The 13689-nt window shown below is 35.1% G+C and overlaps 1 protein-coding gene and 1 long non-coding RNA gene across 3 annotated transcripts in view; one reads left to right on the top strand and one right to left on the bottom strand.

Moving 5' to 3' along the window:
• The window catches only part of LOC109056195, a 117853-nt gene extending 108222 nt beyond the window's left edge, over positions 1-9631 (bottom strand). Inside the window, exons 1-2 of one of the 2 annotated variants that reach the window (XR_006156694.1) lie at positions 9507-9631; positions 2964-3162 (exon numbers count right to left, since the gene is read on the bottom strand). This is a non-coding gene — a long non-coding RNA (uncharacterized LOC109056195). Of the gene's footprint in view, positions 1-2963; positions 3163-7906; positions 8617-9506 lie in introns of those variants that run through there. The other variant, XR_006156695.1, reaches the window with a different exon arrangement.
• Positions 9547-10879, top strand: LOC109053800 (regulatory subunit of type II PKA R-subunit domain containing 1). Its single transcript, XM_042740871.1, has 4 exons — positions 9547-9923; positions 10129-10205; positions 10428-10474; positions 10772-10879. Exons 1-4 carry the CDS (start codon positions 9843-9845, stop codon positions 10834-10836), a joined length of 270 nt encoding a protein of 89 aa, XP_042596805.1. The 5' UTR covers positions 9547-9842; the 3' UTR covers positions 10837-10879.
• The last annotated feature ends 2810 nt before the right edge of the window (positions 10880-13689 follow it).

Below are 13689 nucleotides of genomic sequence, written 5' to 3'. Positions count from 1 at the left end.
GTGTGCAAAGAAAAAAAAATAAAGACTTTATTTAACAATTTCTTCTCTTCCGTGTCAGTCTTCGACATGCATTCCCAAAGGTATCACGACGAATGCGTGTGGTGCTGCTGACGCAGGAGCTGGTCTTATAAGATTGGAATGACATGAGGGTGAGTAATTAATGACAGAATTTTTATTTTTGGGTGAACTATCCCTTTAAGATCAGATTACAATTTAATAGTAATCAAACAGAAATTCAGATATTTTCAAAAGGGTTTGGAAACTTATTCTTCTCATGGTAAATGTCAAAAAAAGTACTATAAACAATATATTATAAATAATATTAGCGAAAAAGTAAATACATATGTTTATTTTAACCCTTCCATCCTACCTTTCTTCATTATTTCTTTTCTCTCCCTCTCTTGATCAGGAGAGAGTGGCAGGGATTTCTGAGGCTGAAGGGAAAATGCAGTTCATTCCAATTGAAAATTTGACAGTGAATGCAGCCATCTTACAGACTTGCCTTGAAAGACTTGCATGCCTGCTCATCTGCCCCAGTTCTGCAACCGGTTCTTGACTCGTGAACGAGTCAATCTTTCGTTCGTTATCTGGCTCGGCTCGGTGTTCATCAGTTCTCTCTTCAGATCAGCTGAAGAGTTCAGTCAGTGTACTGTTTGAGTAAATGAATTACTCCGGGATATTGGTTTATTTTGACTCAGAGGGAGTGTCAGCCACATTAAAAAAGTTAACCGCTTAAGTCATTTGTGGATTAATGCTTATTGGAGATGCGAACCGTTTCAAACGATTCAGTTCGATTTCGTGAACTGGTTCAAGAAGATCCGGTTACATCGAGTGATTCGTTCGCGAACCGGATATCACTAAACTGCAGTGTTGTGAACGCTCACAACAGACCCGGAAGAGAAGACAATGCTGAATAAAGTCGTAGTTTTTGCTATTTTTGGACCAAAATGTATTTTTGATGCTTCAACAAATTCTAACGGACCCTCTGATGTCACATGGACTACTTTGAAGATGTTTTTATCACCTTTCTGGACATGGACAGTATACCGTACATACATTTTCAATGGAGGGACAGAAAGCTCTTGGACTAAATCTAAAATATCTTAAACTGTGTTCCGAAGATGAATGGTGGTCTTACGGGTTTGGAATGACATGAGGGTGAGTCATTAATGACATAATTTTCATTTTTTGGGTGAATTAACCCTTTAAATGACAAGAACCAGTTCCAATTTCACTGGCTAGTTATTTCACAACCTTTTGAATCTACACAGATGTTTTTGCGGGGAAACTGTTGATCAGACGATCAGAATGCTGGGAAATAGTTCTGTTTACATGTTACCAGAAGCAACAAAAGATCAACTTATTGTAAAAGTGTATTTTGTTGATCATTTTGGTGACTTAGTACTATTCACATGACTCTACGTGCATGCTTAATATAGCAAGGAATATGACCTTCAATACTGAAACAGATCTCATATTTTGTCACAACAGCAAAAGAGAAATGTCCCTACACTAAATATGAGTGCTGGGAATTCCCTGTGCATACGTTGGATCCCATATTAACAGAAGAATTAAAGGAATACTCCACCCCAAAATGAAAATTTTGTCCTTAATCACTTACCCTCATGTCGTTCCAAACCCGTAAAAGCTCAGTTCATCTTCGGAACACAATTTAAGATATTTTGGATGAAAACCTGCAGGCTTGAGACTGTCCCATATACTGCCAAGTAAATAACAGTGTCAAGGTCCATAAAAGGTATGAAAGTCGTCATCAGAATACTCCATCTGCCATCAGACGTGCAATCTGGGTTATATGAAGCAATGGGACACTTTTTGTAAGTGAAGAAAACAAAAATAACAACTTAATTCAATAAAGTCGTTACTTTTGTTTTCTTCACTTACAAAAAGTGTCCCATTGCTTCATATAACCCAGATTGCACATCTGATGGCAGATCAGATATTTTGGGGTGGAGTATCTCTTTAAATGTTGTCCAACTGCAGTGCAGCCAATCATGTGCCACTAAGATCACCTCACACATATCACCAGAGCAGGAAATGATGATGAGTTTGGTGAACTGTAATGAACCTGACATTCAGCACTGACTGCCACCTGCTTCAGCCACTTCTATAATCACACCACTTTCTACTTTCTCCTCATACTACAGTACATGTCTAACAAGCAAACAATTCACCAGAAGAAACCTGCTCAACTTTGTCTGTGCAAGCGTTGACTTACATATTAATTACATTTACCCAGAGCCCTTAGTAAGTGCATCTTCATTTTCTAAGTTCTAAGCAAAATGGAAGTGAGACTATTATCTTGGCAGTGGTTTTGCACACTGAAAAGAAAATGTTGTACAGTATATAGCATAGCCACAACAGTACCCTGAGGGGCTCTGAGTACTTGGAACTAAATAAATTAAAAATAAATTTAAAAAAGCTAAAAAACTGTATTTTGTGTTGTTCCAACCTTGTATGACTTTTTTTCTGTGGAACAAAAATTAAGATATTTTCCTCAGTATTTTCATGTTCATATAATAGCTGGGTCCAAAACGTGAGTCATAGAGGAAGACAGGAAGTGACATTAAAGAACTTGAGAACATTATGTGCAACCATGGAGTACATGAACACACTCTACATAAATCCTCTGTCTCTGTCCAAACAGAAACTGCCAACAGAAGCTGGGAAACTTCATATGATCATGTCACATAAAAAAACAATAAGTGAATATTTTGGTCATTTACTGTAGTATGAGCAACATAAATTATTAAAAAAACATTTGCTTACAATGTCAAGTAATGTCATCATAATTATTTACAGTGAATCCTGCAAGTGTACTATATGCACTTAAAAATTATTGATATTTCTGCTGAGTTGTTAAGAATACTCAGACGTACAGTAGCAGGATATTGAATACTTGGATTCACCAGTGTTTGTCAAGTCAAATATTAAACATGTCTTACCAAGCTGGTGTCCATTCTCAGACAAGTACAGGCCACAGTTTTCTTCATCCAAACAGCATAGTAATCCACAGTTCAGAAAAAAATATAGATGTTTTCTTCACTTTTTGTGTGTACAGGTTTGCAGATGTGTTATTAATGTGTAACATTACTGAAACAGCTGACATGGTTCCAAGTCCAATCCTAAACACCAGCTGCATTCCTGGAAATTAAACATTAGTGAACAGTATTAGACTACGTACAGTGGAGGAGACATGAATGTTTATAATGTTTTAATACAGCCTAGTTAAGAGAATAGAAATCTGTAACATTTGATTTCATACCTCAGATAAGTGCTAGAAAATAATCGTTGGTTCTCCAAAGAAATGACAAAAGACGTATGAATGTTTTGTGACTGTATGTCTGTTTCCCAAGATGTTAAGATATTTTAGCAGGAGATCAGCTTTATCAAAACTTGCTAAACCTTCTCTGTCTTGTTACCTTCCCCCTGCGAGGAAGGTACTTTCCAGCAGCCTTAAACATGACAATACATTTATGGCATAATAATGAGTGCAATTTTGAGTGTGTCAGTGTGTGAATGAGTAATATTATGATGATGTAGTAACAAGCAGTATGAGCAGTATCCATCCATCCATCCATCCCAGACTGCTGAGTTCTGCCTATTGGGTTTATTTTCAAAGTGTTTTGAAAAGGTAGTTTTGTGTAACCCACTGCAGGGTTACGTTTCACTGACAGTAGAAATTATGCACCTATTCATACCCAGCCAACTAAGTCAGTAACTAACTGCTGGAGTGTCACAACAACCGTAGCGGCATATATGTGATAATTGTCGTCTTTTGAACTGAAATAGAGTTCATAGTGTACTGATACCAGTTTCCTTCCTCCCACAGATGCTAGAAGCACGCCGATTATATTGATCACTTCTTAATGTTTTATGTTTTAATGAACTTGCCATCGAATAAAATTATACATTTTATAACAATAAATAATTTATTTAAATTAACTAAATATTAACCTTAACCCAATGATAAGAACAAATGTGACTCATCAAATGCGCCAAAACGGTATTTGTTGTTTGAATTTAGTAGTAAAGCTTACATCATTTGAAAGCTGAGACTGTTTCATATCACAAGCAGGGTTGTCACTTTGACGTGAGATTTACATGGGCAGAGTGAGTGCATGAGTGAGAATTGGCAACCCTGTGCCAGAGTACAGTAATGCCACAACTTCCATATCTGTTCAGATCATCTTTTCTCCTGACAAAGTGAGAGTGATGATAAAAATATAAAGAACCATTGTTATTAGGCAAAAACTCAATACAAGATAGAATGTATTTGTAAATAGTTCCAACTGTTTGTTTATTTTTTATAAAGCAGCATGCTTGTTCGAGATGCATGGTGCTGCGCAGTCCATATTTTGATGGCAAGCCGTTTTAACATTTAATCTATAAACTGCATTAGAATCTAATTTAACGTTACTAGTACTTATTTTTTAGATACTAGTATATTTTCCATTAAGTACTAGTAACATACAGTACTGGTATGATATTTATTGTTTTTAATGGTGGAAAAATAGGAAAATAACAAATAATAAAATTGGTGTCTCATCACTATCCTGCCACCAGAGGTCACTCGATGACCAACAAACACATTAGGCTACTATGTTTACGAAATTGCAGTGGTTACAAAACTGACAAAAATATGTTTTATGTTTGTGTACAAATAATTGTTTCTTTTCTATTTGGTTTTCTCAAAAAAGCACATCCATCTCCTTGTTTCAGTTTCCTGTCTAATCTCTCTCCTGTATGTTGCTGGATCATTAACCCTTTAACGCGTACAATCACACTGGTGTGATCAGTTTTGACTGGTCCCTGAAGCGTACGATCACACCTGTGTTATTAGAACTTTCAGTGCGTCACGTCATCAACTACTGAATTTAAATCTGCTTTCGCGCTTTGGATGGTGCAGAGCCAGATCGGATGCGCTGAGCGCTTGTCATATTATCACAAACATTCAGTGTTTTCAACCATATAATGCTTATTTTAGGTTTCAGACATTTCAATACACATAAATATTAGCAAAACCATACATTTACAGTTTGTAAAATACACGCTGATGTCTATGGAAACAGCAATAATGATCTTTACAAATATAATCTGACTACATGTTTTTATTGATATCATATACAGATTGTGTAGGTAATTATAAAGTTTACTCTGCTCTTCTGCCAGTTTACTGGAGACCTACTCTAACGTGTTTCGGGAGGAGAGGATGAATTTGCTTGTTCTAAATCCCACAGCTTGGATTCAGCACGAACTAACATTGCCGCGCCCATCACCCGGTATATAGATCAAATAACACGGTCGATATAAAAGTGTTTAAACTACCAAATATATTTACTTGCACATATTTCAGAATCGGAATATCAGATATTTCATAATATAGTGAGCATGTTTGTGAATATTTTGAATAAAACATGAAAAACTAAATAAAAGCGATCCATGTGTCATAAAGATCTATTGTGGCTGCGTTGTGTCACATGACAAGCATGATGCGTCGCTATGGAAAACAATAAGGCGGTACATTCTAAGGTAATGGTCGCCTAAAAAAACTCACGCCAGGGCCTCAGCTAGAATATTTTAAACTCACATGCGAAAGGGTTAATATTTAACATACGATTACCTTACTGGGCAGAAATGCAAATTTAAAAAGTACTAGTATCTATTAAGTTCAGGATATCTCTAGTCTAAAAAGTTACTAGTAACTAAAAAAATAAGTACTAGTTCTATTTTTTCTTAACATGAAGAGTATAATTAAATACTAGTCACTATTGGAATAAGTACTAGTATCTTATGATTAAGTACTAGTATCTAATGAATAAGTACTAGTAACTTTACAAAAGACACTAGTACCTTAAAAATAAACACTAGTACTTAAAAAATAAGCACTAGTACCTAATGAATAGTACCTAATGAATAGTACTAGCACTTAATGGAAAAGATACTAGTATCTAAAAATAAGTACTAGTACCATAAAAATAGATCCTAGTACGGCTTATAGATTAAATGTTAAAACGGCTTTCCATACACTGGGCGTTACCAAAGAGAACTTTGGTTTTATGAGACCGGTTTATAGCCTACATTGAGCTAATTCAGCCGAAGCCTTTCAGATACAGTATCATCATGTATACCGCGCTTTTGTTTCTTGCTTTGTTCTCGTGCTTTTCTCTCATAGCGGGAAAGTCGCTTGAAGGTAAGATTTTTATAACTATAATGGTGTGCAGCGATAAGTGATGCTGGAGAACGAAACTAGGCGTATAGGCTGTTGATGAGCTATTTGAGTTATTCAAGTTCGCATATGACGAAAAAATGTACTTGTGTTAAAAGGAGTTCATTCCAAAATATAGTTTACTTGCATTTTGTCAGACAAATATGATATGAGGTTAGCTCAGTCCGAGTAAGTGAGATTTTTTATGTAACGTTATAGGTAACCTGTCGATTTTAAAGTAGCCATAGAGTACAGTTGACGCTAAACTCCAAAACCCGTTTTAATGCTGGGATTACAGCAGACAGATTTAATTAATTTGATGAATTTCGCGCAGCAGGTGAAGCGTGTGTTGGGATTCAGAGAGAAGATTCCTATGACTTTGAGCTGCCCAACGCTGTAGCGGTGAACGTGCAAGACCCTGCGTGTGATGCGGAGTGGACCATTGACGTAAATATCAAAACCACTTCCTCTGACAGTCCCATTCTCATTTCATTTCACTTTAACCTACTGTAAGTCTAAGGAATAATTATTAGAGAAATGAAATTTCACCACTTAGGGTAATATAGAGAAGCATTTTATTATCTCTCAAAACTCAAAAATTTTCTAAACTTCAGAAATTGTTTTGACATGTCTTGCACTAGGCATTAGTGAAAAGAAGCAAAATGTTCAATGTGTGAAAGTCACTATGTTTACTGAATGTCTCACAATTCTCCACCAGCAATTCACAGCATTCCTGGATGGAAATTCAACTCACTGTCCTCATCCCTTCAAAAAAGTGACTCGTCGGGGGATCAGTGTGTCTTACTGTCCAGCTTCAGTCAAATTCCACGTCTCTTGTCCAGTGAGTTCAGTAACAATTAAACAAACTATCTTTTCAGAACAGATTTACTGCTCTTTAATTCAAGGATTGCGTATACCGTACAAATGAATGCTTTTTGATTCTCTTGTAGATATACACCAAAGTCCTCACATGTTGTTGTGAGTACTTTTTCACTTTGTATTGCTTTGCTTTTTGTTCTCTACATTAACAAAACTATACAACAAATATGTATACATAATATAACAGTGGCTTCCAATTCTGTCTCTTTTATCAGGCACAAATTCCACCAAAAATCCAGTTTATAACACAACCCTGCCATCTGGAGGTATAAAATGTAATTTCCTTTAAATCTGAATCATGTTACTAAATATTGTTACTTTTGCAACACTGGAATGAAATAACCTAAAACGTTTAGTCCAGTGTTGGAGTAGTTGGAGTTTTCCTTAGAGTGTATATATGTTTATAAATATGCCCTCAGGAAATGGTGGTAGGGATATAGTATGTGGTGATATTAGAAAAAGATTTAGCAAATGCATGTACTGACTTTTTGTATAATATAACTGCATTTACAGATATGTCTTCCTCTGCCATCAAAACTGATTCATCAGTGAGGATACACTGTAAGTATAGTCTAAAAAATAAATATAAATGACCAAATACCCAGCAATTGGAAAAAGTGATCAGGCAATAACCTTTTACTAGTTTACTACTGTCTCATTGGTTGGAATACAGTATGATAAATGGCAAAAATGTAGGGCTAAACTTTCATAGACATTGCCAATCAGTATAATCACCATTTTACCATCAAAATATACTTTCATAGCAAGCTTATTGCAAATCACATGCACACTGTTTCTTACCAGACCTCATTGTCTTTGTTATGGTTGCAGTTCAGAAATTCCACACAAAACAGAAGAAATTCAGTAGTAATAATTATCCTCATTTCATTGTTGGTCGAGGTTATGGAACCACAGACTGCAAAAATAATGCAAGTTCTCTCTCTCTAGTTCCTTGTAAAAATCATTATCCTGAAATTCCTGTTTCGCAAGCCACTCCTAAAAACTCAACGTTTAAGTTTAATGTCCAAACTCAGCTGAGCAATCTCAAAGAGAAAACAGGTCTAAGTACAAAATCAAAAACAACTGCACTAAACTAAGAGGATTATTTTAAGAACCTTTTAAAAATATGTAGACAGGAAAAAGATTCCTGATGAGGAAGCAAGACTAGAGATCTGGAGATAGGGAAAGGAAAACATTGCTGCAAGTGGTGTTGTAACAGGGAGATTCCTCTAAGTAAAACCATGTAAAAAATGTTTTGAAAGAGAGAACATGACCAAATGGACAGGCGGCAAATCATAGATCATTAGTATTATTAGTATAATTATCTTTAATTTCATCTGTATAATCTATAATTATTATCATAAGAACTATTAGTACTATTATTTTGGCACGTGGCCTTTCATACCTTAATATCAGTGTATGCATGTGTTTTTTTTTGTGTGTTTTTTTCCCAGTGCACTGATATTTTGTTGAAATATTGTTCTCTACAGATTGTGCCATTGCTGTTGCTGTCACGTTTGCCTTAACCCTCGTCATCTTGGCTTTCCTCATCTGCAGGACAAACAGGTATTTAACACATATCTCATTAATGTCCTTCTGGCTATCCTCATCTACACGACAAACAGATATTTAATACATTGCATTAATGCCATATGCACAAAACACTAAAACACTATTTTCTATTTTCTAGCAGTGCAAAATATGCTCCTACAAGAGCCTCAGCTGATGGACAAAACCAGCCTTGTTCAGTATAATTATCCTAAGGAGGCATCTGAACTTGCACTAGAAACACATGGCGTGGAGTCATGACAACACATTATCCGATAATGTAACATGTATTATATTATATTATATTATATTATAAATTAATAAATTATCTTAAACTATGTTACATTAGTATAAAAAGTTTACATCATTACAATAGCTCCCTGTCTCTGTTACATGAGGTTTACCACATGAGGTCACTGTCTACAAAGTTTGTATCATTTCATGTTATGGCGCTAGCGTTCATCTGTTAGCCCTCAAGTCTCGTGTTGCTCACGTCACAGCTGTAAATAGTTGCTTGTAGTTCTGGGCATTCTTATAGGGATTTTCTTAGTTATTTCAGGTTTTTCCATCCTTGTAGCTCTTATTTAGCCTTTGTGTTATAGGATACTCTGAAATTGCCATTAAACCCATGACTATTTCTCAAGTCTTTGAATCTGTCGAGTCACAAGCAATTCAAAACTATAATGCCAACGCTTGGATTTGTGAACGTGTGTTTAAACAAGATGTGCTTTCAGTCATTTCTTTGAATTGACGATAACACGAGACTCAGCAAGCGCTTTTTTATGTTGAATTTCGACCTTGGGTTGATTAGCTTAAAAAATATAGCGTAGTAAACAAATAAAATCTCACTTACCGGTGGACAACAGCTTTACATGCCATCTGTCTCGGTGTTAGGCAGAGTCAGTGAGTCACCGCTTGCCATGACGCGTTGGTAAATGGAGTAAATTATATGATCATTTCATCATAAATGATATCATCCAACTCAGCTCACTGAGAAGTGAGCCCATAAACGGAGATGTTTATTTATTTATTTATTTGCATAAAACTACTATATTCAAATCACACAAATGAGCACAATCAAGTTTAAACATCGCGTTAGCACAAATTCTAAGTGTATGTTGCTTGGCAACGGAATGCGTAACGCACGTCAACATCAGGTGCCTGGAGACACTGGCGCAGAGACGCATAGATGGCGGAGAGAAACACTCTGGAGAAGCTCGATTTGGGCGCTTTAAGCCTCGAGCAGCAGGAGAAGCTGCACCAGTTCAAGGTATTTCATTTTCTTCTGCTGAAAGTTATTAACGAGTCTGGAAATTTTATTGGCTCTGGATAAAGTTCTACTAATTAACCTCGTAAGTCTAAAGAACAGTAGATATATGGCATTTATTAAAGCTATTGTATGGGAAATGTGATTGATTTTTTTTTTTTTTTAAAGCAAAACCTAAACTTCACATTTGTGATTTCACATGCTCCAGGTCAAGACGCGGATAGCTAATGAAAAATATTTAAGGTCTCATCCAGAGGTGGAAATGTTACTCAGTGACTTCTTAAGGTCAGTCTTTTTGATTTATGTTACTTTATGTTTATTTTCACTCAAAAAAAAAAAAAAAAAATGCTGGGTTAAATGCAACCCAGCGCTGGGTAAAATATGGACAAACCCAGCGATTGGGTTGCTTTGGGTTACTGCCCAGAAGGTTGGGTTAAATATTTCCATCAAGATCACGCAACCTTTTTATATCAATCCATTCTCTCTCTGTGTGTCTCTTTTTAATAGGGATGTGTTTCTGAAAAGGCCTACAGATATTCGTGAATTTGCAGCAGGTAATTAGTATCAGACATATTTGCACACTTTCTTGCAAGCCACTTAGAATCTTTTGATAAAATGCTTCACATTTAGCATGCAAATAGTCTTGTTCTTAGATTGAATAATTTATCGTTCTTCAAAATATTGTTGAGCATAACCTATAGTACAACAGAAATGTGTCTTGAGTCTTCTGTTTTTTTAAACATATAACACACATAAACATCTTATTTGATTTTACAATAATAATAATAATGTGTACTTTTATGTGTGAAATTATACTCTTAAATTAAAGCCAACATCTCTTTTTCCCCCAGATCATTTCAGTGACCCAGGACTGCCAAAGAAAATTCAGGAGCAAATGAATATCCATAATAAGTGAAAAATGGATTTATAGTGTTTTGTAATAAAAGAGAGAAAAATGATGCAATGTGTGTCAGTCTTGATCCCTACATATGCATGAAAGCATCTTTGTTGTATACTGTTATTAGCAACCATTAGTGTGCAGGTATCAGGGGAGAGGACAGTCCAGGCTTGTTTGCTAAATGAGTCCACAGAGAAGAAAGGCAAATTAAGCTGAATTGAACAGGTCTTTCTATTCTGTTAAAGGGATACTCCACCCTAAAATGAAAATGTTGTCATTAATCACTTACCCCAATGTCGTTCCAAACCGGTAAAAGCTTTGTTCATCTTCGGAACACAATTTAAGATATTTTAGATGAAACATACAGCGTCATACTTACTATTGTTTCCACATCGAGTCGAAAATAAAGTTATTCTTGTGACGGAAAAACAAAATTGCTAAAAACATTTTTTATTTTTTTTTAAATGTTTTAAATGCTTAGTTACAAACACTGTAGTTCGTACAATGTGGGAATGGGCTCACATAATTATGAGCAATAACCAAATATTTTAATATTTTCATTTGGATGAACGTTTGTATTAATTTAAATAATAAATATTAAATTAAATATTCCAATGTTCATTATTTTTGTCTGTACATTTTGTAGAACTCCGCCTTGTAGTATGAGGAGAAAGCACTCACACACAAAAGTACACACATTCAAAAATCCACAAGGCTGGAATTCATTAACCAGCCGTTCAAGCAAATAACAAGAATTTCTTAAGATTTTTTAAAAATACGTAAAAACTACTAGGGAACACTTACTGTCAAGCCAAAGAAAATGGGGTCGACTTCTGAAGGCTTCCCTCGTCATAAGGTCTCTGAAGCGAGTGCACACAAGGGCCAGTGTCAGAATTGCCTCGTCACCCTCCTGGAGAACAACATCAATAAAAATGTCGTCCAGAACAGATGCTGGCAACTGTGAGCAAACAAAAAGGAGAAATATGAAGATATTGGCCCCAGTGCCCAGTTTTTGAATTTATCTGTCTTTGTTCTGGGAATACATGTTTGTAGTGGGTTATATAAAAAAAATAAAAATAAAAAAAAAGGCTAATGGCCTGTCTGTTTTCATTGTGAAGTAAATAACAGGGTGATCGGGACACAGATGAAGTCAAGATTGTATTAAAACCACATACTCCCTGTAAAAGGAATACAAAGACCATTATGCTGAGAGCAGTGTTGGGTGTAACTAGTTACTAAGTAAATAGTTACTGTAATTCATATGTAATTAAGCTTAACAATGTGTATAGACTGTAGAACATTTATACACAATTAAATAGTGGATTTAACAATAGCATTTAAAGTCTAACCTTAAAATGCATGCTTTTTATGTACCCTTCTCACTTTAAATACTTTGTCCAATTCTCACAATAAACTAGTTGTGTATTAGCATGAATATTGCTGGGATATTGCCTGTTTATTATTACTTAAAAAGCACATATTAATGTCTTATTCTTTAAGACCTTATTTTAAATACTTAATTCTAACCAATTCTTAAACTTATCAATTACTTTACTAAGTATTACTAAGCAGTAATTAGGAGTACACTGAGGCAAAATTGTTAGTGGTGAGAATTGGACCCTAATCTAAAGTGTGAACATAATAACTTATGTAGTTACTTATGTAGAAAGAATTAAAAGAAACATTTCATGTCTGTCATTTCATGTCTGTCAATTAGTAATAAGAAGTTAAATACTTTTTGGAGAGAGTAATTTGTACAGTAATCTACACTGATGTAATTAGTAACTAGTAATTAATTACTTTATTTAGAGTAACTTACCCAACACTGGCTGAGAGTTAAAATTTCTAAAATGTACAATTGCTAGTGATTCAGACATTATACCGCAAGAATCCCATGGTCCTTAAGACAACCGTTCATGTAGTTCAATTGGTCCTCCTTGAGGCTTCCCTATAACACAGTAAATGGTTTCAGAAATAAAACAAAGAAAGTTAAAACTTTGGAAAGACAGCATTGTTTTGCAAATTTGGTTCTCACCATTTATGGCTCATGCACTTTAATACTAAGTTCAGCCAGCACTCACAAATGGACTTTCCTTATAACTGTGTTTGGGCAATAAAAACAGCGAAAATGTGCCTGTTCTCTACACTGCAAGTTGCACTTGACAATTAGGAATTCTCAAAATGAAAACAAAAAAATATATATTTTAATTTTACAGTACATAAAGGGATACCATTTTAGTAAAATTGGCATAATTTGTGGTAATGCAGGCATGATAGAACTGATTAAATAAATGAACAATTAATGCATTATTTGGATTATGATAATTACTGATAAGATATTTCTGTGTAGGATTTATTATAACAAAGGCTAATGAAAGATGCATGCTAAAAGAGGTCAACAACACGTTATTGTATTATTCAAGTGTTATAATACTATGAGGCTTACATTAAACAAATTAGGCTAATGAGCAACCGTTAAAGTCAGTAAAATAATATTAACAAAAATAAAAAATAAATGCCAACTTACCTTCATGCTGCACTGCCAAAGATAAGTGGTTGCAGACATGATTCTCCATCACGTGAAGTTCCATGGTGGGTTTGAACAAATCTGGTCTGCAGAACGGGCAATGATAATTAGAGCAACAGCTCTGGCATCTCTGTAGGGCAATCTTCTCATGCCGCAACACTGTTCTGTGCATCTATGGTCAACGTTAAAAGTATTTCAAATGGTATTTCTTGCCAAGTTAGCATAGCCTGGCTAGTGTAAACCACCTTGCTTTTTTTACATGTGCGTGCTAGCTGTTATCTAGTTAACTGTTAGTACTTTTAAAGTTAACGTTACTTAAACATGTCTTGGCATTATCAAATAGT

Source organism: Cyprinus carpio, chromosome B16 (genome assembly GCF_018340385.1).
Source record: "Cyprinus carpio isolate SPL01 chromosome B16, ASM1834038v1, whole genome shotgun sequence".
In the NCBI taxonomy this organism is placed as follows: domain Eukaryota; kingdom Metazoa; phylum Chordata; class Actinopteri; order Cypriniformes; family Cyprinidae; genus Cyprinus; species Cyprinus carpio.
Note: the sequence above shows the minus strand (reverse complement) of the source record. Positions and strands in the feature narration are given on the sequence as shown.